We start from the raw sequence: 26,830 nt of genomic DNA on the forward strand, positions 1-26,830 counted from the left end.
TGTCATCGCAAGGTTGATCCTCTGCCTCGGTTTGTATATGCCAGTGTTTTCTGCATCTGCATTAGCATGCAGGAACTGTAGCCATTCCCAGCCTACTGGCTACCTGGGCTGTGATGAAGTAAGTGAACGAGCCATTAGTCAACTGCTCATTGTTCTCGCATGGCGAATCTCCTTAATTTCATTTTTGTTTTTGTGCCAGTAGAGATTTGTAAATGCATGCTTAATATTTTAATCTCTGTGGTACTTGCTCAGTGGACCATTTGTTGCCATCCAAATGACCATCTGGAATGGGATGATAATATCCGGCACATTTGCCTCTGATTTATCAATTCGCTTTGAGCTGGATGCTTTGTGCTGAACATGTCCTCAGAAATCCAGCGCTTTGGTTGCCATTCACATGTGCTGCCTCATACTCCAATCACAGGAGCATACTACAACAGAGAAAACAGGCCTCTGAAATTAGTGGTGTGAAAAGACCTCCAAAATAAGACATGTTCTTTTAATCTGTCTGAGGAGGGGAAACAAGATGGCAGCAGAAGGAAAACAGTCAGCCCGGGCGCTCCTCGGAGTCGTACCTCAAAGACAACAGCTCCGAGAGGGCGAAGTGCGTATAGATGGCTGCCATATGTTGAACGCTGCATGCCAGCATGGTTGCCCATGATATGAGTTCAGCAAAGACATCCAATTAAGGTGGAGAATGGTGGTAATTTCTATCTGCACAACACTGATTCAATTTTCTGCCTTCTTTCCCAGGAACAGGCTAGACTGATTCCAATTATAATGGAAAGAAAGCTGTTAATTATCCATTTGGAATCTCTACCTGCGTTATTTCATGTGCGCTCCCCTTTGACGAATGAGCAATTTTTGGTTCAGGCCGACAATTGAATTTCACTGTTTGTTCGCCGCATTGTTAATTTCCATGTTTGCTTTGTGCTTATCTTCTTGTTAACATGATTATTATGCCCCTTGTGATTATCTAGATTGATTCCCGAATTTGCATCGGTTTACCTTTTTTTTTATTTTAAACCATAAAAAAAAAAAAAAAAATCTAAAATGATCTGAATGTATGCATCTAGCTGGAATATACTCCTCCATGCTCTGCCAGACAAGAGTCTTGTGATGTTACCCAGTCCACTTACTCAGAGAGGGAAGGTCAGACAATGGCGCTGAATCAAAGCGTCGAGGTCTAATGAGTTAATAACAGAGGGCAGCGCGTTCTCCACAGAAAAGCCCTCTGCTATTATGTCTCTTACAGATACAAAAGCCACATTATGTGGGCTTCCAGAGAGGTTCATTTAAACAGTTCTTAAGCACAATTATTTGTTGGGCGGCGATTAGCATTGCAAATTGGGTGTTGGACTTTGATCAGGTTTTGACCTATAGAACAGATCTATAGCCCCGCTAGCAGCAGAACGAGTGCAGAATGCCAATTATCCTATTATCAAATGTGGCGACTAGAATGAATACTAACTCGAGCCGCCTAGCAGCACGTCAGGTTCAAGGCCGGCACACTTGATTACAATCAAAACAGGGTCTGGGACATGATTCTCTTGCTACCTGACAGGGACACTGAGGGGGGGGGGGTTGAACAACACGGGATGATGCATTTGCTCCTTTAAAGTGTGCTCATGTCCTCGCTTTCAAAATGACACCGTCTCGCCCGCATGTTGTTTGTGTGCGTCCGAGTGGCTGTGACTGTGTGTGTTGCAGAGTGGCTTTTTTCTGCAGGATTTCAGCATATGTTCTGGACTGAGAGAATAATGGCCCTCTTTACGCCCCATTATCCTGTTAACAAATGACAGTGTGAGCGAGCTAATAGATGAGAAGCTAAATTTGACCGTATTATTTACTCTTTCTGGGAGGAAAACAATGCAAGGTTTGGAATTAGTTTATCAAATCACATATTAATCATGATTGCACCAGCTCAGTTTTGTTTCCCCCAATTCAGGGGAATATAATAAGAGCTGTTTTCTCCTAAGGCGCCCTGAACCTGTACAGCTATGGGAACATTAAGATGCATGAGATGGGCAAGAAGTTCAAGTACCGCAGGAGAAAAACCCCTTTTGTTCTGACGGAATTCGAGATAGCCTGGGGTGTGTGTGAAGACTGTGAATTTAGAGTCAGGCAAAGCCAAGACCACCCCCTGACATTCAATGAGGCTGGCTAAAGAGAGTGAGATAGAGCAGGGAGGAGTGAAAAGAGCAGGAGCAGGAGAGGAGAGAGACAGAGGCAGCTTAACATTTGTGTCTCCAGGTCACTAGAGTGGCCAGCTTTAGCAAGAGAGATAACAGGATTACTGCAATCATGGCCACAGTTTTCTATGACTTCAACCCCCTTTATACGCTCACTCATGTCCCCTCACCCCACTCTCCACCCATCCCTTCGGCATGGACCAGAGCTGGGACTGTAATGGACTGGGGGCCGGGCTCCACCAGGAAACAAGAGACACTCATACAGCTAATCTCTCCGGGCTGGTGATGACAGAAAGAGGTTAGTGGCTGCACCGAACGCTCTCCTGCGACAGAAAAGAACAGCCAGCCTTGGATGCCGGGTGGAAACACAAACGAAACAAATCAAAGTATTAGCAGAGGCGTATATATTAAGAACCGGACTGGCACGAAGCTGCAGACTTTCCCCTCACAGCAAGGCCAAGCTGCTTCTTGTGGCCTTGTGTTGTGCCGGCTTTGTGTGTAGCAAACTGATTAACACAACCAGCTCTAATGGAGATTATGAGTAGCCTTTGATCAGTTAATTAGTCAAGCTACATGTCATCCGAAACATGGAGCTATACATGCACACGGGCGGTAAGATCCTCATAAACTCGTCCTCAGCCCCTCACTCTCGGCGACACGGTGTCATCGTGTTTAAAAATGTGCATTCATAGTGAATATCCATTTTCAGAGCTGCTCTTTTCAGGCAAATGCATTTGTTTATAGAGAGTAGCCTGGCTATGTGGGCTCCATAAATCTGTGTATTTGTCAGCAGGATGTGACAGGCTTTTCCTCTCTGACTGAGAGTCTATCGGTCTGAGCTCCAGTGGCCGTGCCCGCTACAGTCAACTCTGATTAATAACTACAAATAGAAGGGACTTGTCTGCTCAGTTATAAATGGGGACTGTGTTTGCAAGGGAAAAGATGTGCATTCTGCTTAATAAATCACAGAGCAGGACGGGAGAAAAAAAGCACACAGGAACACAGAAATATAATATGGAAACAATTTCTCAGCTGGGCTCAGTGATAAAGCTGACTGTCTTGTTTAACTTAATGCCAGCAATTACTGGGCTATGCTCTTCTGTTTTTCTTCTAGAATTTGTTGCCAGTAACTTTTGTAATGGAGGGATCAGAAAAAAAAAACAGTTTGTATTTCACTCCGTACATGCTGCTTTTCTCTTCTCTGTTACAGAAAAGCTAAAAAGTTTCCGCTCAAACATGGCTCGCTGCTCAGCAGCTAGCAAGGAAACGTCATAGTGGGAGCACATAAACAGTTTATGAGCCCTTTTTAACGCAAATAAGAATCATTGCTCGAGGTCAAACACTGTACAAAAAGAATCCAGGGGCCACTATTTAACCAGCAAGACATCAATTAAACACCCATTTAAATCCTGGAACATACATTTCTACAACAGGGAGACAGAGAAGCTAAATGTATTGGACTCGTAAGGTGTTACTGATGAGGGAGTAAATCTGCAGTTGGAAATAAAACACCAGGAGTACAAAGAGAGTTCACTTTTACCTCAGCATCTAAAAACCACATAAAGGTACAACAATGATTAATTAGACAAACACCTGTATACACGTGACACACAAGATAAGCCACCCCTTGTATCTTGGCAACCGTGCCCTTTTATTGCCAGGCAGCCATTCCTTTTGGCACCAGTTTTAATGGCTGCTACATCTAAGCAAATTTATCCGAGTCAAAAAGTATTTATGATGCTTTGTTTTTTAAGATGATCTTTTATGTTGGTGATCTGTCAACTATTTACTTCAATTATATTTGCACGGTGCCAACAACAGTTGCCTCAAGGCACTTTATATTGTAAGGTTAAGAGAAAACCCCAATAGTCAGATGACCCCCTTTGAGCAAGCACTTGGTGAAAGTGGGAAGTAAAAACTCCCTTTTAACAGGAATAAACCTCCAGCAGAACCAGGCTCATGGAAGGGGAAGTCATCTTCTGTAAACAGTTAGGGGTGACACGCTGTGGACGAGAGCCAGAGATTAATAATTACTAATGATTAAAGTGGTGTATAAACACAGAGTGTGAAAAGAGATAAGAGAAGAAGAGATGCTTAGTGCATCATGTGAATTGCCTAGCAGCATAGGCCTATTATAACAGGCAATTACTACAAAACAATGCAAACTGTTAAGCTCAATATCAGTCTGAATTGATAGCGGTTATGGGAAAAAGTAAGCATCATGCCAGGAGTTAAACTGAGCCAGCCAAGTTACCCTACCATAAGATACTGAAGTTATTTTAAATCTCTTCACTCCATCTTGTATTTCAGTGCAATATTACACGTGTTTAGTTTATCACAAATTTATTTTAGCTACTAAGTATTTTTAATAGGGAAAGTGTACAAGTACACCAAAATCATCTCTGATGAGAACCTTGCACTAGATTATAATCATATACACTGCCCTGCTCGAAGAAACAAGTCCCACTAATATTTCCCTGGATCATGTTTAGACTTGATGAGTTATTTACAACATTTATTTCTGTCTAGAGATGCATTACTCTTGTGCCAAGATCTTGTATTAATGCTGCGAGAGTCAGACTGTTGCGTAAAGTCTTCTCTAGCCCACGCCAAAGATTCTCAATGGGGTTAAGGTCTGGACTCTGTGGTGGCCAATCCATGTGTGAAAATGATGTCTCATGCTCCCTGAACAGCCCTCTCAAGATTTCTGTCCAATAAATCCTGTCACTGTCATCTTGCTAAACCTTGAGTGCAATGGAAGGCTGTTGCCTATTTGCTTAAATCCAGGTGGTGACCTTTTTTGTGTAGATATAGGGTAGGTCCCAGTTTTTCATGTGGAAGATGGTCAGTTTAACCGCAGGTGGCATACTCGCTCTACTTTTAAGATTAGGCTTAAATTAAAACTTTCCTATTTGATAAAGCATACAGTTAGGGCAGTATCAAGTGGCCATGAATCCTCCATTACTTACCCTGTAGTAGGTCTAGGTTTATTGCAGAGGGAAGAGATTTTCTTCTTCATTTACATTTTTCATTCTATGCATAGATACACCACTTTGCATTTAATCATTGGTTATTGTTAATCAACTAATAAGCAGTCTCACAGTCAGTCCCACCCCATCTTATCACATCACGGGATTTCAGAAACTAATGGGTGATTATCAAGGCACCTGGGTCCATTTTTTATACTGTCTATTGGCATGCTAACATACACAACCTAAGCAGCATGTTGTCGGCAGGACTGTCCCAATTAACAGCTGCTCCAGCCTTTGTGGTCTTTGAAGGAATTGGGACACACGTATACTTATCGCTTGTTAGCAATGTTAGCTAAAACCCGATAAGCATGTCAGTGGGAGCATATAAAGAGCTCTTTCAAAAGTCGAACACAGAACAAAATTGTACTATTTCTGCTACAACAATAATTAAACAAGAAACCTTTACTATATGCTCTATGAGCCTGCGTTTCACAATGTTTCACCATTAGCATGCTAACAACGGTCACTGGCAATGCTAATGCTATCACTTGCTAATTAGTATTAAAATCAAAGCCACTGAGAATATTAAGTTTAAATTATTGGACAAATTATTTGAATTGTGACAACATTACGGTGCTATCGTACAATCTACCTGAGCATCATGCCTAGCTGTATAAAATGTCATTTAAATCTGTCAAGTAGTCAGAGTGAATTGAAATGGTGGCTCAATCTGACAAGTACTGCCAAAGCAAGCAAATGAATCCAATCCAGATATTTATTAGAAACACTACTGCATCAGTATTTATTATGGTTTCTTTTACAATGTACTGGTTAATACGGGGAAAAAAAAAATCTGTGCTTCAACCTCAGTAAAAAAAAAAAAAAAAAAATCTGACAGGGAGTGGGTGGTTTGTAAATCATTTTTTAAATGTTTTTTTTAACTGTACAAAAAAACACTGGCCTCACAAACACAGACATGTGGGTGTAAAGGAAGCACATTTACTTATCAATAAACACAGATTTTTCATTAATGTTCCGCTATTCAAATTTGGATTATGCTCAGTAGAAAAACATACAGACTTTCAAAAGCTGTCAGATTGTGAAGAATATCACAGCTAAACATATATATATTGTAACGATGGTTAAGTGTTACTGGACAGTGACATGTTGGTTTTCTCTGCACACTGTTGTTGTTCCTTTAAGATTCATGTTTGGTTGGGCTGCAGGAAGTAGTGAGGGTGGTGTACAGGAAGGGGTGGGGGGGACCTGGTTGTTCTGTGTGTGTGCCAGGCTGAAGAGAGGTGTAGTTCGAGAGCGCTTCCCCCTGAGTTAACAACCCGCTGACTTATGTGCCGAATAAACGGACAAACTGAGACCCCAACCGTCTGGTTCTTGTGAACGTTACATTGGTGTCAGAAGTGAAGAAAGAAAAAAGAACCCCAGAACGCCCGAGACCCTGTTGCCGGCGACGCTTGCCGTTACGAGACGAGGATGTTGCCGGGCAGGATTAAGAAGGAGACGGAGGAGAGGGAGGTTCGTCCGCGCTCGCCCGCCCATGGAGTGAGGGAAACGGCGCTGCGGCTGTCTGCAGAGGCTGGATTTTCTCCAGGTTTGACTAGGCTCGGGAACTGTTCGCACAGCGGCCGCGATTCCGGCGGGAAGGAGTCGACCTCGCTTGGCGCGCCGTCACGTGATGTAAACAAACATGGCGGCGCCCAGCAAGCTGCAGCGAATATAAAAACGCCTAAGTTCAGCGGCAAGACGCCATGGGAAGTGTTTATCGCACAGTTCGAGCTGTTAGCTGTTGCAGCTGGCTGGTCTGAGGAACATAAAGCTCTCCAATTGGCTTTGTGCCTGTGTGAGGATGCAGCTGCATGCCTGCTGCTGCTGACCGAGGAGCAGAGGGGAGATTATAATGCTCTGGTCGGAGCACTTCAGAGGCGCTTCGGGCAGTATAACCAACCAGTGCTGCTGAGGTCGGAGTTCCACAACAGACGCAGATTGCCAGGTGAGCCCCTCCGCATTTTGGCCCATGAAGTCGAGTGCCTTTGCCGGAGGGCGTATGACAGCATGCCACCATCAGTGCAGGCGGAGTTAGCTCGGGACCAGTTCCTGCAGGCCCTGAGCCCTAAAGAGCTCCGCATGCAAACTCAGCTTGCTCGGCCGGCCACACTCAGTGCAGCCCTGGAGCTAGCGTTGGAGAGGGAGATGCTTGCAGGATCCTCTGGGGGCGCTGACGACGCACACGTGGTGAGGGCTGTGTCAGCACCTGTGGAACAGATGGAGACGCCAGCGGGCCTGTGCAGTTTGGTGCAGACAGCTTCGCTGCAGTCGCCTTCCCCTCGGGCTGGCCCACACCGCCGACCTCAGAGCTGCTGGGGATGTGGACAAGTCGGACACCTCATCAGGCAGTGCCCCAAGCTTGCAGCGGTTCAGGGAAACGCCCACGGGCCCATGTAGGCGGGAGTACACGGGCCTGGGAGAACGACATCCCCACACCACCGCCACCTCCACCCGGTGCGGCCATCACTGTGGGCTGGACCCAGGTTGGCGGCTTTTGCCATGTTCCAGTGACGATTGCGGGGGTGTCCTGTACGGCCCTGCTGGACACGGGATCCAATGCAACGCTGGTCCGACCCGATATTGTCCCAACCGGAGCTGCTGTACAACCGACTAACGTGCAACTTAAGACTGTGACCGGTGATCTGGCCCCAATGAGAGGGAAGGGAGTGTTCCAGTTCAAGGTGGGGGACCTCGGTGTGTCTTATGCTGCCTGGGTGGCTGACGTGCAGGACGCCTGCATCCTTGGGCTGGATTTTTTACGAGCCATTGGTGGTGTACTGGACTTAGGCAAAGGCCTCCTCGTACTCCCTGATGGGAAGAAGGTGCCGCTTATTCCTCCCCCGGTCTGCACAGCATCTGCCGCGGCGTCCACCTCCACCGCAGAGACCCCTGCAGACCCGCCAGCAGAACAGCGAGCGGAGGAGGAGGAGGAGGAGAGGCTCTCAGCAGTGAGGAGTATCTGGTCAAAGAACTGTGAGGGGCTGACTCCACAGCAGCAAGAGAGTCTATGGCAGGTACTAAAAGAGTTTAGTGACATTTTTGCCCTGAAAGAAAGTGATGTTGGCTTGACACACTTGGTAGAGCACGTCATTGAGACCGGGGATGCCCAGCCTATTAAAGTGCGCCCCCGCCGCCTGCCCCTGGCTCATCAGGAGGCTGCAGACAGGGAGCTGTGTGAAATGATGAAGGCGGGCATCATAGAACCATCTGATAGCCCGTGGGCCTCCGCGGTGGTGATGGTGCCTAAGAAAAAAAGTCCTAGGATGCGTTTCTGTGTGGACTACAGACCACTCAACAAAGTGACGAAGAAAGACTCTTACCCCCTTCCCAGGATTGATGAGTCCCTCGACTTAGTAGCCGGGTCCTCCTGGTTTTCCACCCTGGACCTGCGGAGTGGCTACTGGCAGGTGCCACTGTCCCCGGAATCCAGACCGAAGACAGCCTTCTGCACTAACAGGGGACTATGGCAGTTCAAAGTCCTGAGTTTTGGCCTTTGCAACGCTCCTGCGACCTTCGAGAGGCTCATGGACAGTGTGCTGGCTGGCGTCCCACGGCAACGGTGTCTGGTTTACCTGGATGATCTTCTAGTGCACGGGAGCTCCTTTGATGCTGCCCTGGATGCCCTGAGACAAGTGTTGGAGAGGGTGGCGGCTGCAGGCCTGAAGCTGCATCCCGACAAGTGCCACTTCATGAGGAGGGAGGTGGAGTTTCTGGGCCACAAGCTGGGTCGTGAGGGCATCAGCACTTTGGAGGAAAAAATTCACACCATTACCGAGTGGCCCACACCAGCAGACCAGAAACAGCTCAAAAGCTTCCTAGGACTGGCGTCTTATTACAGGAGGTTTGTGAAGGGCTTTTCCTCCATAGCTGCACCACTCTTCCACCTGCTGCAGAAGGACCGTGACTTCATCTGGACCCAGGACTGTCAGCAGGCGTTCGACACCCTCCGCAGATCGCTGACAGAGTCCCCAGTCCTTGCCCCCCCTGACCCCGCCCTGCCTTTTGTCCTGGACACTGACGCAAGTAATGTGGGGCTGGGAGCGGTGTTGTCGCAGGTTGGACCGGAAGGGGAGAAGGTGGTGGCGTACTTCAGCCGGGTCCTGAACAGGAGCGAGCGGCGCTACTGTGTCACACGACGAGAGCTGTTGGCTGTGGTGGCGGGGGTGAGACACTTTAAGTACTACCTGTGCGGCACAGCATTTGTTGTCAGAACTGATCATGCTGCCCTTCAGTGGCTGATGTCTTTCAGGGAGCCAGAGGGACAGGTGGCTCGCTGGCTGGAGGAGCTCCAAGCCTTCAATTTCACCGTGGAGCACAGAGCAGGGACGCACCATTCTAACGCAGACGCCCTCTCTCGCCGCCCATGTGCTGCAGCTGGCTGCCGTTACTGTGAGAAGCGAGAGGAAATAGAGCGGGAACTCACGACAATAGACGGAGCAGCACAGCTCGCCTGCAGGGTTCTTCTGGTGGTGGATGCAGCGGAGTGGAGGGCGCGGCAGGAACAAGACACAGACCTGCTGCCGGTCCTGCAGTGGCTGGAGAAGGGGGAGCAACCCCTTTGGGATGAGGTCACTGGGTTTTCCATCTGTACCAGGGGGCTGTGGGCCAAGTTTGCAGCTCTCAGGCTGAAGGAGGGGGTGTTGGAGCGTGCCTGGAAGGATCCTGCCACGGGGGAGGAGAGGTGGCAGGTTGTGGTGCCAAGGTCGCTGAGGTCAGCTGTGCTGGGAGCCTGCCATGGGAGCACTGGCTCTGGCCACTTTGGGGTCTCCAAGACTCTTTGCCGCCTCCGCCAGGGCTATTACTGGGGTCAACAGCAGAGGGATGTGGAGGACTTTTGCCGCAGCTGTGATGCATGTTCCTCACACAAAGGGCCACAAGACCAGTCCCGGGCTCAGCTTCAGCAACAACCAGCAGGAGCCCCAATGGAGCGAGTAGCTGTGGACGTCATGGGCCCATTTCCTCGCACAGACAGAGGAAACCGCTATGTTCTTGTGGCCATGGACTATTTTACCAAGTGGCCGGAAGCATACGCCATCCCAGATCAGGAGGCTGAGACGGTCGCTGATGTATTAGTGGAGGGGATGTTCAGCCGCTTTGGAACAGCAGAGACCCTCCACAGTGACCAGGGGCGTAACTTTGAGTCCAAGGTATTTGCTGCCATGTGTGAACGCCTTGGGACTAAGAAAACCCGCACCACCCCACTTCACCCCCAAAGCGATGGGCTGGTGGAAAGGTTTAACAGGACGCTGGCCCAGCAGCTAGCCATCCTTACCTCAGAACACCAACGGGACTGGGATTACCATCTTCCCCTTACCCTCATGGCCTACAGGTCGGCAGTGCAGGACTCCACCCAATGTACGCCTGCCCTGCTCATGTTAGGGAGAGAGCTGAGAACTCCTGCAGAGTTGGCTTTTGGGAAACCCCCGGACGCGCCAGAGGCACCACCGGGCCGGGACTACGCAAGGAAGCTGCAGGACCGGCTGGATTCTGCACATTCCTACGCCCGAGAGCAGCTGGCGAAGGCAGGCCTGCGCCAAAAGAGGAATTACGACATCACCACTAAAGGGAGGCACTTCCGTGCTGGGGAGCTGGTGTGGGTCTACAGCCCAAAGAGGAAGAAGGGACGGTGTCCTAAACTGGATAGCAGCTGGGTGGGGGAGGTTGTTTACAGGGTGCAGTTGCCTCCTAGGGGGAGGATAGTAGCGCTGCACAGAGACCGGATGGCCCCCTACAGAGGACAGTCCCTCCCCTCCTTTCCAGAGGGACGTGTACAGAGCGTCCATGACCCTGCTCAGAGGGGCCCCCGACTGGGGCTGCGTTCCCCCCCCTCGGACTCTTCACCCCAAAGCCCCGAAGCTCCGCGTCCTCCTCAGGGGCTCAGGAGGTCAAGGAGGGAACGTAGGCTACCGCCCCGCCTCAGAGACTGTGTCGTTCCCTCGGGGACGAGGAACTTATTGCTGGGGGGGCAGTGTAACGATGGTTAAGTGTTACTGGACAGTGACATGTTGGTTTTCTCTGCACACTGTTGTTGTTCCTTTAAGATTCATGTTTGGTTGGGCTGCAGGAAGTAGTGAGGGTGGTGTACAGGAAGGGGTGGGGGGGACCTGGTTGTTCTGTGTGTGTGCCAGGCTGAAGAGAGGTGTAGTTCGAGAGCGCTTCCCCCTGAGTTAACAACCCGCTGGCTTATGTGCCGAATAAACGGACAAACTGAGACCCCAACCGTCTGGTTCTTGTGAACGTTACAATATATAGAAAAGCAGCTGCACCATATTCCAGTCCTGGAAGACACCCTTACAGTTAATTAGATAAAGGTGTTAGGTGTATCTCTCCTCCGAGTTGGAGGCTTGCTTCACTGCAGTTGTGGAATGGCAGAACCTCAGTGATGCTCTCCCACAGGTTTAGCTGGAACAAGCGAGCGCACAGCGAGGGCGCTACCAAACGCTGATTATGTCGCCTCTGCTGCTGTGCCAGCCTTGGCTGGGCCGATCAAGAGTGGGACACACATTAAATATTAACTTAATTGGTCCCAGCAGAGCTGTGCTAACATACGGCAAGCATCAGACGAAAATGTCACTGTTTCCCCAGAGCCCCCGCACACTTAGGATCAAAGACAATAACATTGGTTCTAATCTGCTGTAATTGGGAGATAAGAGATTCAATGGTACAGCATGCATAAGTGTAGCTGAATGCATTTGTGTTTGTGCGTGTGCGTGTCTGTCATTCTCCCTGATGGAGGCTTGTCAGCTCAGAGTGACAGCCAGCAATGGGACTAGTCAGAAAAGCTCAGCATCCCTTCTGGTTTCTACACTTTCCTCTCGCCACTGAGCATCCATTTTATCTCTCGTCATTGAGCAGCCTGTTTAATGCATGGAAAGTTAACATCTGCGGTGGATTAGCAGGTTGCAAGTGTGGTCATAAAAGTCACATGTGCTGAAGGTGTACAGTACATACACTCTTCACTGCACCACCTCCCGCTGGTCCACCACTCTCATGCACTACAATTAACTCTAATGGTAGCCATAGTGAAAGTCTAATCATAAATGGTGCATTTTAAAGATAGTGATTGGTGATTAGTCTGAACCTCTCCAGGGAAGTTTAATCTCCACTCAAAGTAGTTAATGTACTTGCTAAATGAACTGCTCCCTCCATAATAGCACCAAGAGCAGTGTGGAGTCGAGATTACTAAGCAGCGTGGGCAACGTTCTAAATCACTCACTAAAAACTACAAAACCCTGGAGACGCCGTGGCTTACCACAGCACCAGGTTGTGTGAGAGACGGGGAGCTAATGCACTCAAGGGCGTCGAGGGAGCTGCAGAGTATGGCAGCACAAGTGCTGGAGTCAACAAGCTCAGATGTCCTTTTCTTGGCTAAGAGAGCCGGAGAATAGCAGAACAAGAGCTAGCCAGAGGGAGAGGGAGAGAGAGAGAGAGAGAGTTTTTGTGCACCAGCAGCCTTCCTGCATCCAACGCAGACACACAAGGTCATTTCAACAGTCGCACACTACTGGGTCATCGGATGAGCTGAATAAAGAGAGCACGCTACTGTTAGAGCTACTCTAATGTCAAGTAAACATATGGGCTGAAATGCATCTGAGGAAAAACACTCTTTAGCTCCCGTGTCACATTCTTTTATACACAGTTCATGAGATTTTTCGCCAGGACTTTTCCTGAGTGTGCCGGCTATCATGTGATAGCAGCAGGGGCAAAACTGAAGCACAAACGGATAGACGTAAGGCATGAGAGTCTGTACACAGTTTCCATCTCATCTTCAACTCCCTGACTGTGAGAGCGCTAATTTCAGTGCAAGCTCCCATTGACTTTCGTTTGCCGATGTCCCGCAGACGTCCGTAGATTGCGCTTGTGGAGGGGAGGTTAGCCATTAAAGCCAGCGAAAGTGGACTCTAGCGGGAAGTGGCACTTGTGGCTGTGGGTGGTGTCAGAAGAAGAGGAAGAGCTCAGAGGGAGGGGGGGAAAAAAAGAGGTGTGGAGAGAAAGAGCAAGAGAGAGAAAAGAGCGAGCGCACAGGGGTTGCTGGGAAAAGATTGGGACAGGCTCTCCTTTTAATTTACTAATTAACCATGCAAATGAAATCTTAACAGGCTACTCAGAGGCAGTCCTCAGGGGAGGGAGGAAGGCATTAGTGCTTGATTATACTCTGTCCATGTGGAGGGGGGAAAAAAGCGAAGTTGAAATATGCTGTTGAACAAAGTGATGGGAAACTTCTCGGCCTGTGGCAGCCAAGCAGAACCACAGCTTGGCTGAAGGGAGTGAGATGTCTCCGTTGACATGGATGGAAAAAGAAAAGAAAAAAAAAAAAAACCAAGAACAGCAACCCAAAACACATACAATATATATTATGTTTTTAAGCTGGATGTGTGGATTGTTTCAACTGACTTAGGGTCAGTGTGTGTGTGTGGTGGCGGGGGGGCAACCATCATCTGAACAAATGGCACAATCCCGAACTGTACATGGTGTAATCAGGCCTGCGATATCATTCAATTTATCATGGCTGTGCCTACCTCCTACACGTCTGTGCCAGTTTCTGCTAACCTTTCAATGTGACAGACAAAGCTGTTAGACATAATAGTCCACCTATCGCTCAGCTGATTCGAAACCGGCCAATCTCAGGCCTCACAAACTGCCCGTCACACACAATAACAGGCAGCGCCACAATTTTCACAAGTTTACCTTGAAGACGTCCTGCGTGTCGTCCATGCAGTATACCCTGATGTTGTATTCCAGCGTGGAGCAGTAAGCGTCCGAGAAGAGCACCAACCTCAGGCGCTTGGCGGCGCCCATGTGCAGGGACTCGCCCACCAGGGCGAATGTACCCAGCTGCTCCGAGAAGAGCCGGCACGTCTCGGCCTCGAGCTGGCAGTAATAAGGGTCTGACACCAGCTCCTCTCCCATCAACAGGACGTCCTGGAAGAGGCAGGGGTGGGGGAGGAAGAAAAAACAAAGTGTGGATAGAAGGTCAGGCACCCAATTTATGTAGGAGGCAAGGGCAATGTGTTTGCCTGGATATCTGGTGTGTATGTGTGTTTGCAAAAGGCTTTTAGGAAAGCAGACTGGCGCAGTAGAAGGGCATCAAACTCTATTGTTCGTGCTGTGTGACAGAGTAACATCAAAGGTAAAAGGTCTTTAGGTAATGTTTAGATCAGGGGGAAAAAGGTCTTCTTTGATCTCGCTTCAGATTCCTTTTTCGCCGCACTACGACTTACTACATCCTGACATAAAGACACACACCTCCTCATACAAAGACATACATCCTATAGAACACCATCAGTTTCCTTAATAATGCATGAACGAGGTATTCAGTTAACATGAAAGGAGACTCGAACAGATTCCTGGCAAGAACAGACGCTTCTGCAGAAAGGAAAGACTGGAGGTGCACTGAATATTGGATTATCGGGATTGCTGGAATCTCCTACAACGATTGTTTCAGATTTGTTAAGAAAGGTGAAAACAACTTGCCAATTTATCTGCAAAACAACAGTCTTGCCTGATGGTGAAAAGTGCTGAAAAACACTAACAGGCAGTACAAGAATTAATTGGTGCTTTAATTTGCCACGGAGAACAAAAAAAATGACAGGTTTAAAACAAAAACAGAAAAAAAACCCCTCAGAAACAACACCTTGCATTTTTCATCGTCGTTACAGAGCTGAAATCCTGCATCGCAAATCCATCCTTAACAAGGATGAGGTACCTATGAAAATATCCCATTCCATCACAGTACGGGATATTTTTCATGAGATAATTCCACTGCTCTCTGAGATAATTTGATGGAGACAAATTGGACCCAAGGTGACAACATTTTCTCTAAAATCCCTTCATGCCAGTTGACTGACTCTACCCATTAGCCAATCAAGCTGAAGAGAGCATTCTGCCTGCCAAATGCCCAGCGAGCCCCTGTAGGATCGATTCAACCAGACACCATCTACATCAATAGAATTAGTATTGACACAATTCATTTGCTATGCAACCACAATGGAGTCTCACTTTTTCATCATCTTAATATTTCTACAGAGTGGAACAGAGACCGAGGTGGCTCAATTACGCCACTAAGCGCTCGCTCTACGAGCAATTCATTCCTCTTTCTCCCTCTGCAAGCCTGTTATCCATTTTCACTCTCTCGCCTTGCGTCGTCCTCGCCTGCATGGCGTTCCTCTAGATCTGCATTACCTGCCTGTCTACTTTTCCTCTCTCTCTCGATCTTATTTCTTTTCCCCCCCTTCCACTTTCCATCACACTCCGCAGTTATTTCCACCCTCTCGCCTTCTATTCTTTTGTCCACCTGGCACTTTTATCCCCTTTGGTGTCCACGCAAGCCAGGCCGCTGGGCTATATTTGGTCCGGCCGATGATTAAAAGGGCTGGTCTAACCTCTGCCCCAGACAGGCCAATCCATCCCACAGACACCCCACCGCTGCCACACAGGGGGGGGGGAGGGAGGCTGAATAATTTATGCACAATATCGAACATGAAAGAAGACCTAGTAACACTCTGAAGCCCACCAGCACCCTTTCCAATCTCTCTGGATTGTCGAGATGGTTACACTACCTCAAACTGCTCGTTTGTGTGCGTGTACCTGTGTGTGTGTGTGTGTAGGCAGGTTCTTCCCAACTGCATCCTATTGGAGTCTGGCACTTCTGGTTACTTTCAAATTTCATGGATAGAAAAATGGGGAGGGAACTCTGTAATTGGAAGCCGCGGTCAGAAATGGTCAAGGAGCACTCAGAGGAGTACTTTGAGGATCAGTAATTTGCTTAGAGAATGTCTGTTTTGAGAAACATGTTGCTTAGCAACTCATCAGCTAGAGAGCCAGCGCTTCCAGGCTTTTGTTCAAGCCCCGATGAGAAAACACCTGATGGTCAATAATTTAAACCCGATGGAGTAGATGAGTGCCGGGTCAGAACTATCTCCGCTATATACCACTGAGTGCCTTTCAAGTCACTGCTGAGCAAGTTTGTACTTTTTTGGGGAGAAAAGCTCTGAATAAGTTTAGAAGACTTTACAAATTCACTGGATGGCAACTTTGTCTTTCTCCAAAGGATTTGTGCTGGAATGATAGTGCCGTCTTACCTCCCAAGCGCCCTCATAATTCTGCTTCTTAAGGCGCACGGCCCAGTTATCCAGGCATGCATCAAAGCAGTGGTCCATGCTGAGGATAACTGGCCGGCTCAGGACCACCCCCGGAGGGCCACAACTCACAATGGGGCTGAGAAGGGTCTGGCAGCCAGCCACGGGTAACCTACACCGGGGAGAGGAGCAAGAGAGAGCAATGGATGCTTTTCCTCATTGAGATATAAGTGAGAATTTATCGGTCTCTTGTAAGCAGGATATGATACTGTCACCTCTGCAAATTATCTAGCAGCTGTAACAGAGAATCATAAAAGCCTGCTGGACTCGCTGACTTGTCGCACCAAGCTGTGATGACTGAGTAATAACATGACACTACCGCGGCATGCTGCAGTGGCTGTGCCACGAGAGACTGAAGTGCAGCAAGCCAGATAAACAGTGTTTTCCCAAACAATTCATTTAACTTAAATAGTGCACATCCCGGTAAAAGGCTACGTTATTTATTTACATCCTTTCTCCACAGTATTGGCACAGACTGCTAAGCCGTTCCTAATGGAACAGTAGAGCATCAAAACAAACAGCCTAGTGGCAGGGAAGACTGCCAGTTAGACAGCGTTAAAGAGACCCACCTTAAATCTTCCTTCCTCTGAACAGTGAGATAAATCTCATAGATCTTTCCTCTGGGGATGGCCTCGGGAGGAATGAGCAGACTGATTCCTAATGCAAATAACAACAAAGGGAGAGAAGAGAGGAGGGGGGTGAGCAGGAGGGAGGGAGGGGGACAGGCTCATTTGTTCAGAGTGAACAACGCTTTTGTCATCCCACAAAGGAAGCCAGCCTACTCGACAAAACTGTAAGGCTGCAAAAACAAAAAACAAATCTATTCTGAAGGTCAGAGGCAGCCTCCTTCAGGTACAGTAGATGCAAATCTCTGCACCGGCAGCCGAGGCGGCACACGTCCCCACGGTCAACAATTAGCTGAGACAAAAGCGCACGCTGCATCGCAGTTTAAATGTCCTCCGTCTGCCACCAAGTAGATAATTGAGACCATGGAACAGACTACTCCAGGAAAATTGCACTTCCCCAGGAGAGTGTAGGAATGCACACCGGAGAATAGGCAGAGCTATTGAAATAGCTTGAGTGTTGTGGCATTTGAGCTGTGTTTCCGGTGCCAAAATCATCCACTTAGAATCCCATTTTAAATGTTGTACAAATAGAGACTATGTGACACAATCTCAACAGTCTCTGCATGGTAAAACTGGGCCTCTATTCACCATAAAACATCTGTTTGAATAAGGCGAAGGTGCCTAAATGCTCACAGCCTTGTCTGAATCTATAAACCATGTCTTCCATGTGCCCACTCTGAAACTGTGCTAAATGATAGTATATCTGCTTTGAGTTGAAGCATAAAAGTGGTGAGATTTTTTTTCCCCCCCCTCTGTGTCCCACTGAGAAGATGGGTGCCAATGCGTGGTATAGTCAACATGGCTTTGAGTTAATCCATGCATAAAACATCTTCAAGAGAGTGGAAGAGAGGCACAGAGAGAGAGAGAGTGGTGGCAAGGAAACAGGAAGGAAAAAAAGGCCCCTTTCTTCCACAAGACGTACCAGCATTGGCTAATCTGGACAGTTTACAATGAGCCAAATGAAAACACTGTCTTCCAGTATAATTATATAAGCTCTAGTCGGCTAATGTGAAGAGGGGAAGCAAAATAGGGACTTAATGATGACGCGGTGGACTTTTTATATCTTTTATAAGGCTGATCTTTGCCGTCTTTTTCCCCCTTCTGTCTGTTCTCTTAGCATAAAACTGACACTTGTGGACATTGGCTACAACCCCCAACCAGCTCTGTCATTAGCCAAGGAAATAATTGGAATAATTTGTTATAGATTTTATTCCACATCTCTTTCGGGGCACGGCGTCTTCGGCACACACTCATTATATCTCATCTTGTCATTGCACTGAATGTTCTTTTTAGTTATTCATGCATTGCTGTGTAGATGTGGCTTGTTGACAAATATAAGCAGAATCGCTGTTTTTTTTGTGTGATTTAATGTTGGATTAGTGACTTTTTCGGTGTCCCGTCTTATTTCCCTCATAACTGATGGAAACTAATTTGTATCCCATACAGAAATACAGCCTGTGCACTTCATGGCTGTCCTGGCATGAACCTATTAGGAAACATGAGTTTTAAGGCTGAATAGTCTGCAGTGGGTTTCAACAAGACAGTAATGTTTATGGGACTGAGCCGTTATTGTTCAATTCTCCTTGCAAATGTCCAGTCACAGACACTAAAGCAGGTGTAATAAAACATATAAAGCCAACTCGCTCCCGCAGCATTTCCAAACACAGAGCAGATGTTAAATTGTTTAGATCATGTTTCTTTGTGAGCTTAAAGTATAGCTGTAAACAGAGGAACATCCTACAGAGGATTAAAGATGCCATTGCATGACACAAACTTACAATACAGGGCCCGAATAAAACAACTGTTTTTACAGTCCAAAGTTGTTGTTTTTTTATTCCACTTTTATGAATCACGTTTATAAGTTTGGGAGCAGTAAAGTGGAAATTGCTTTCAAGTTTGAGGTTTCACTTCTTATTACGAAGAAGCCAAGAGCTGTAAACAGAGAAACATACGGAGTGGTGGGTTAGCTGTTCTCTGTGCAGTGTTTGTGACTGTCATTCTGCATCAGCCGCTATATGGACCTCCAGGGCAAAATCAACTTCTCGAGACTGACAGATAGTCTGCTGCACCTTATGTCTGCAGCACAGTTGCCTGTTGTCACAAAGAGCTAACAAAGAAATAATGTATGGAGTGCTATTAGTTCAGCCAGCAACTGCATCTTTGGTAATAAATAATAATAGACGATAGCGTGAGCCTTCATCCATCCAAATGATGTTACCAAAGAGACGTAATAACACAGACTATAGAGAGGCAGCAACCACATCACAACGGGTTTCTGATCAGACCTTCTGATCATTTCCAACACCTGACATTTGATTTTAGGATAAATTCAAAACATTAATTACTGTTTAAACTGAGCTATTGAAAAATAATAGTAGGTTTGTGAAGGTCCCGTCTCCCGTCATCCCCAACTGGTCACAGCAGATGGCTGCCATTATCTGAGCCTTCTTCTGTTGGACATTTCTTCCTGTTAAAAGGAAATCTTTCCTTCCCACTGTTGCTAAGTGCTTGCTCATAGGGTGATATTTTAATACTGGTGTTTTCTCTGTATTACTGTAGTGTCGTCACCTTACAGTATAAATTGCCTTGAGATGACTGCTGTTGTGACTTGGTGCTATATAAATAACACTGAACTGAGATGAAGATCAATTTCTAGAGCAACCTTTAAATAAAATGCAAGCTGCATATCTGCAGAACTTGCAGCTTGCATGCATTTTAAATTCTTCAATGTTACTTTTTGCACTCACTTTTTTTTTCTTGTCATAACTTTCATTTATTTTGATGTAATTCCCCATTTTTTTTTGCACTTTTACACTTAAGGAATAAGAAAGTATCAAAGTTCTCAGGGTCCACCATTTGTGTCCTTTTAGCTCCTATTTTAGCCAAGTTCTCACAAGCACATAAGGGGAACCTTTGAGTGACTCAAATGTACATTTACTGGTCTATGCCTTGTATGCCCCTCATGTGGTGAGTGGCACAGCAATTTGGAAATGTATACATAATATTTATATATCTATATATATATAGATATATAAATAAACCAGCATAGAAATTATAGTAGAACTTTGATGTTAGCTTTAAAAATGATAGAAACAGGGAAATTGGTCCAGGCTTTAAGCCTTTATATGCAGCAGAGGAAATATAATGGAATTTTGACTCAGCAAAGCAAAATATAAAAAAATCTTCCCTAGCATTTCCTCTCAGCTACCTAGGGCATCCAAACAAACAGTGCAGCAATGTAGAGAGAAAATGCAGAGAGGCTGGAATAGGATTACAAGAAAGCAAAAGGCCACAACAACCAAAGCGGATCCAAATAGGCCTATTTCACAGCAGCTTTTTTCCATAAAATGTTGGCGAAACACACATACTAATGCCATTAACAGAGGTTCTGTTTTATTCAGGCACAAAGCCTTTATTAATGTGATTAGTAACACCTGTGTTTCCCTGCCATTTTATGTCAAATTGGCTGCAGTGTGGCTATGGTTTACTGAAAACCATTAGCCACAGGCCTGCACGCGCTGGTAATGTGGGCACGAAGGATTTGTTAGTCAGGATAATACATCATGTTCGGTGGTTGGAAAGCAAACAGAAAAAGATCCCCTGAGGGTACGAGGTTCTCAGGGGGACCACCCTAGTTAGCAGCAGAGCCTCAGGTGGGTAGAAAACTGTTTGGTAACCCCACACTACTTGCCCCGGGTAGTAAATACTTCCTCCTGATGTTAACCTTATTATTTCTTCTGAAAACACACATTAAGGCCCAGTAATGTACTGCACTGGTGTTATTTGGTCTCAGAAAAGGGAGCATTATGATGCAATATGACATCAACCAAAGCCTCCAATAAATAGCCAATAAATATGACTTTCTGTTTACAACAATAACAGACATGTAGCAACAGTGAGCTTTTTGTTTACAGGTGATTACAATATGTGAACAAAAGCTTAAGTGGAAGTTTTTTTTGTTTTTGTTTTCTAAGCCAAAACAATTGATCTGAACAGTGTGAGAGTTGGAATGAAACCTAAATAGACCTTAATGAAGAACCTACCTGTGTTGGGGATAGTCAGCCTGCCGCCTAGGAAGTTGAAGGTCCCATAGGAGGTGTTGGCCACATCGCGGGGCAGCGTTTTAAAGTAGCTCTGGGTGGAGAGCCTGCTTACAAACTCGGCAGCAGCGTCAGAGTTGAGCTTGCCGTTGTGCAAGGTGTGTGAGCCGTTGGGAAGCGGGTCCAGCAGAGGCCCGTTGGTCATCGAAAACTTCCCGGTGGCATCGTGGCGAGAGCGCAGGGTGCCTTGATAACTGGTGGTGGTGGTAGTTAGATCAGGCTGGATGGTGAGTAAATGGGAGTTCTCTGTTTAGATGATAAAAAAAAAAAAAAAGCAAAAACAGCAAAAGACAAAAGCAAACGTGTGAATCTCAAAGAGTGGTGGGAGGAAGGCTGGGGAGGGGAGTGGAGGGAAGGGGTCCCTACATCACAGAGACAGACCTCGCACTCTCTAAAGCTGTTGCGAGCTGCACAGAAAACCGAAACAAACACAGAAAAGAAGACACATGGCGCAGAAAACAAGAGCACTCGCACGCGCGCGCACACTCTCGACAATACACAAACACAAATTCCAGTCAAAGCCAGTCAATTCCCATCTTCTCTCTCTCTCCATTTCTCTATCACTGTCTGTCTCTTTAGCAACCACACAATCAATTCCAAACAGAACTCAGATGCAGCTTAGCATCCAGAATATATAAAGGCTTTTTTCCCCCCTCTCACACTGAATCACAGACACAGCAACCCAGTCCCCCATCTCCATCCAACTCAGACAGTTGTATTTCTATTACTCGCTGTTAAACCTCTGAGGCTCCACACAGGCAGTAAACAGAGTGGGTACATTTCCTGACAATAAGGTGCTGGCGAAACATAATGTGTCAGGCAGGCAAATAAACAGCTCGTGCACCACACACACGCAACATAAATCTCGCTTAGACCACAATCCACTGAAAACAAATTCGCGCCACCTCCACAACCACAAACAAACAGCACCGGTGGTACATGTAGATGAGTGCGGCACAGTCACTGTGGCGAAGACGGACAGACGAAAGCGGAACAAAGAACAGTGTCCTACTGCTGTGGGGGGGAGGCCTGCGTGACCGCGGCGCCCACACACCTGGCTTGCTGGGCTTGATGCCCATGGGCTGGAAGCCAGTGGTGAGGATGGAGGAGTCGGCCACGTCGGCATCCAGGCCTTCCTTCTTGCGCCTGTAGACCAGGACGACCACAATAAGCAGCAGGGTCAGACACAGGGCCACGGCCACCATGCCCACGTAGAGCGCCACATCCTCAGCTCCGCTCACGGCTGCAAAGGGGAGGACAAAAAGAGGAAAGAAAGAACAGGAGGAAAAATTACTAATCAAGACTGGAGGATGCCCTCTGGTGTTCAGTGTTAATGTCATTTTGAGCTGCTGCAACATGTTCTGTGCAAAGGTCTCACTCGAGGACCTGTTTAATAGCATGAAGCATTCCTTCGCTGCCACCTAATGTTGCTTGACGCCTTCATAAAAAGTTAAGGGAGCCAACATTATCAAATACTGCAGGCCAGAATTTCTAAAACTCTGAGATCTCGATGTCAAGCTGTGGGGAAAAAAAGCTAAACAGGAAAAAGCAGTTTCTGAAGCAGATTTTCACCGTTTCACTGTCACATTTTTTCATTTCTGCACCGGATAAATATATCTTAGGCCAGCATGTTCTTTTACCTCTCTTTCTCTAAGCACACAACACCCCAAGAGAAACAGAGAGGGGAAAAAATGAAGCATTTGCTTATGAAATTCTAACTCCTCGTATTGACTGCCTGTCTCACAAATGCACAGGAGTGTCTTTCTCCCAAAAGTACAGTATGAAGCTGACAGCCAAGCTGAGACAAACATCAATGTGTCTGCTTGTTTCTGTCTATGCACTTGTGTGTGTGTGTGTGTGTGTGTGTTTGTGTGCAAGTATGTGTTTTGCAGCAGAATGGGATTTGCCACGGCTGTCTCCCGGGGCTGGGGGAATTTGGTGGTGGAGGTGGAGGATGCTCCTGGGGCCTTTGTGGAGGGCCATTGTGCTGGTGAGCCACGGGGGCGTAGCGCTGTCAACTGAACACAGTCAAGGAGGGGACGCGCTGAACAGCGCAGCTTTGAGGGATGGAGAACAACAGCAAAGGTTAAAGCACTGCAGGCTGGCATGTGGTGAGTTGACAACAAAAGGAGGAGAACAGGAGCAGGGAGCGCGAGGGGAGCAAGTGTACAAGAAAGAAAACGCAGAATTAAAGAAGACTAAAGCGAAGACAGCGTGTGCCTGCGACTGACAGCATGTGGGATTTGCATTTCAGCAATGAGCAGCAGTAACACGTCCAAAAGGTTTGTGTCAAAATCAACCTGATTACCATTAGGTTTGTCATCTTTTGATAAATATCTCCAGGCTGTCACCACTGTGTAATCCTACTGCATGACAGGAGCCGCGCTCAACCTCAGAAACGCAGATTTGACAAGTTTTAATTGGTGTTTGTAAATCTGTGACACGAGAACGCCACAATTGAATTAGCGGAGCGCTAAAAGTTGACGAGAGAGAGAAAGGGAGAAAAAAATAAGCTCCCTTTCTGTCTGCAGCTCTCATTTCTATTCATCTCTTTACATCAATTTGTCCTTGCCTCTCCTTTTGCCTTGAAAAATCCATCTTTGGACAAAGCTGCCTGACATACCCAAGTGTTTAAGAGAAATGCCAGAATCTATTTCATGGGTGATTATCTCAGTACAATCTGATACTTTAAGTAGCGGATTATATGTAGCCAACCTCTATGGCAGCTCTTCGTAATGCCAGAGATCTCTTGACATGTAATCGATCGCGAATGACTGGCTGAAGATAAACACGAGACTGTGTGTTTTGTTCGTGATGCTACGTAGCACACCTGCACATAACACACTTAAAGCATGAGGACTCTTATCTGATGCATTCAACCTTCCTCCACCTCTCCTCTTGTCCATTTACCTGCCTTTGCCTCGCTCTCCTTAGAAGCCTGGCTAAACTTTCCCTCCCTTTCACAATGAGCTCCAAAAAAAGAAAAAAGAAAGAAAGAACAAAAGGATGAGAGAGACTCTGGCTGAACTTCTCATTAGAGTTCCCAAATCCAATTGTCTTGGCGAGCCAAAGGCCAGATGATGCCGTGATATTTGAACTTCTTGTGCTGCAGTCCGCTGGGAGATGTGTAGTTTGACTAAAGACAAAGCAACACCCGTCAGTGAGGAGACGAGCCAGCTGGTTTCCGCTGATTGGATAAACATAGCCTTAGATTGGCCGGTTGCTGTTTACTTGCTAAGGGCACACCAAAGACAACTGGCTAACCTCAGATGCAAAGATCCAGTATCTCGACTCTTCCCTTTTCCCAGCATCCTCGCGCCCAGACAATAAAGCCAGCCAGTCAATCAAACAGCTCTTCCTTCTTTCCTTTCTCTCTATTCTGGCTGTAATCTCTGGTGGCTTATCAGAGCATCGCTGAGTGAAGTTTTATCTGACCCGCCAGGTGTCCTAGCGAAACGATCCCGATGCTCACAACAACCCTGACCAACAACTGCTCTCAGCTCCTCCTGGCCCCACTCATTGATTTTCATGATGCCAGCCAATAATTGAAAGGACATCCATCACAGTTTAATTGACATAGCTAATCAGGTTTTATAATTGGATGGGCTTTACTTTAGTCCCTCTCTCACACTCTCTCTTTCCAATCGCACTCCACACCAATTTACCTCTCTTCCTCTCCGCCATCAGTCATTCCATCTTTCATTTCCACTTGCCTTAATTGCTGGCAAAAACTTTTGATTCTCTTTGTGTGTGACCTCTCGTCATGAGTGACACCCGCCTGAGGATAATCTGTGGATGAGATGAGCTTTTTTCAGAGTTGACCTCAGGCCAATCTCTCTTTGCGCCCGTCTCCACGAGCTTTTGCTTCAGCTCCTCAGATTCGCTCCGGGGCTGGCTGGTAGGGGATCAGTTTCTGACTCAAGATGGGCCGGTATAATTCATCTCCTCTAAGGCGGTGTATCTGGCTCCTGTTGAAGTTTGGACTCTGGCTGTATTGACAGTCAGCACAATGACCGCACCTGATAGTCCTCCACTCTCTCTGCCTGCTTTTTTCCCCCCCTCTCTCCTGCATTGATAAATAAGAGTTTTGGAGCCTCCTGCGCCTCTTTCCCGGGCATTTATCAGGACACCTGAGAATATATTTCATCCCATGGCCAATCCTAGTCACTCGCCCGAAGATGAATAACACAGGAGTTCTTAAGGTCAGGGAAATATGGCTACTAAAACTCTCAACGCGAACGTGACTATTACTATCTCCACAATACAGTCGTCCCATCCCTCAGCAGGCTCTGGTGAAATATGGCCCAAAATAAATGTCCGGCTATTTTTCACAAAGCACCGTGACCCTGCTCTGACAAACAGAGCGGTGACGGAAAATCTCAGCCTCCGCGCCGCCAAATTAGCTCTGAAATAAAAAAAAATAAATGCAAAAAAACCCAAAAAAACAAGAACAGGCTGAAGATAAATTAACAGTTTGATGTGTTTTGCTCAATAATTTGTGACACATCCCAAAATGGGATGCTGCTGCAAATTAAGTTCATTACCTTCATTACACACATTAAGCCGAATAATTGTTTTTATGTTGTCCTAATTCCCTGCGCCTGAGAAAACGAGCACCATTATTTTCCCTCCACTATCCTTTCTCTGCCCTCTAACACCTGTCTCCCATTTTGGTTCTGCCATGCTGCCCGCATATTTATTATTCCCCCTGCGTAGATTTTGCATAGAGTATATGTTTGGGCTTCACTTGTTTGTTTTATGAAAATGATCCTTCCTGGGTCAGATTGCTTTTCCAGCTTTGTGTTGCACATTTATTCTCATGTACATCTAAAAACAATAACCTCATCGAACGCGTTTCATTTCTAGCTTAATGAGGGAGATTAGACGTGTCTGTGAGGTCCTCAGACGCAGAGTGACTGTGGTTCACTGTGCAGTTGTTGTGTTAGATTGCGCTGGGAGAGCAGGGTGCCTTTTGTTTCAAGGAGGGGGAGTTTTCCATCTCAGCGAATAGCCTGCAGACATGGTTGAAGTATGGGAGTTGCTGACAAGCCAAAACCATCTTGCTATTTTGCTTATTATAATACTTCACACAGCAATTGTCTATGGAAACACATCTGCTGGGAACAGATTGGGACAGGCATTCTTCAGAGGCCGGCGCTCCGCTCTGCTCTGTCAGTGTAAATACTGAGTGACTCTGTGTGTGCGTTTGCTCGACTGTGTGTGTGTGTGTGTGTGTGTGTGTGTGTGTGTGTGTGTGTGTGTGTGTGTGAAGAACAATGACTGGCATCTTTGTGTATATATCTTGCTTCTCTTGGGAGGAGCTGCTGACCTTTGATGATGGGCTGACTGAACTCCCTGGTTCACTGCACCAGCCAAACCCGGCTATCGGTGGACACTCGCACATACGTGCACTTGCTTGCGTTGCACTAACACATGCAGCACACAATGCAGGATTCGCATGCAATTCCAAACAATCCTCGCCAGCCAAGCATCGGTCTATTTGATCACATCAATCACAGCAAAATACATAATTCAGTTTATTAATTCAGTGGCCCATGTCAACTGAATCCCCATTAAAACTCAGAGTTTACCATGCAGATCAGCCAGAGAGCACACTATTTATAACATTTTCTCTATGAGACGCCACCCAGAGACTCATTGTGGGCAACATGCAGTATCTTTCTGTCTTTGATATCTGTAGGAAGTGACAGAGCTCTCCCTTCATGTCCATCTGTTCTG

The 26,830-nt window shown here is 46.8% G+C and overlaps 1 protein-coding gene across 3 annotated transcripts in view; it reads right to left on the bottom strand.

Moving 5' to 3' along the window:
* Nucleotides 1-26,830, bottom strand: part of unc5a (unc-5 netrin receptor A) — a 160,569-nt gene that overhangs the window by 8,694 nt on the left and 125,045 nt on the right. For 2 of the 3 annotated variants that reach the window (XM_085421966.1, XM_085421955.1), the window contains 5 exons: nt 22,146-22,334; nt 21,035-21,337; nt 16,935-17,022; nt 16,309-16,477; nt 13,916-14,149 (listed from right to left, as the gene is read on the bottom strand). In XM_085421966.1, the coding sequence (XP_085278092.1) occupies nt 13,916-14,149; nt 16,309-16,477; nt 16,935-17,022; nt 21,035-21,337; nt 22,146-22,334 (983 nt within the window). Of the gene's footprint in view, nt 1-13,915; nt 14,150-16,308; nt 16,478-16,934; nt 17,023-21,034; nt 21,338-22,103; nt 22,335-26,830 lie in introns of all 3 variants that reach the window. The other variant, XM_085421961.1, reaches the window with a different exon arrangement.

This window comes from Rhamphochromis longiceps, linkage group LG2 (genome assembly GCF_057381845.1).
Source record: "Rhamphochromis longiceps isolate RC_006_pf linkage group LG2, R_longiceps_female_GT1.1, whole genome shotgun sequence".
NCBI lineage: Eukaryota > Metazoa > Chordata > Actinopteri > Cichliformes > Cichlidae > Rhamphochromis > Rhamphochromis longiceps.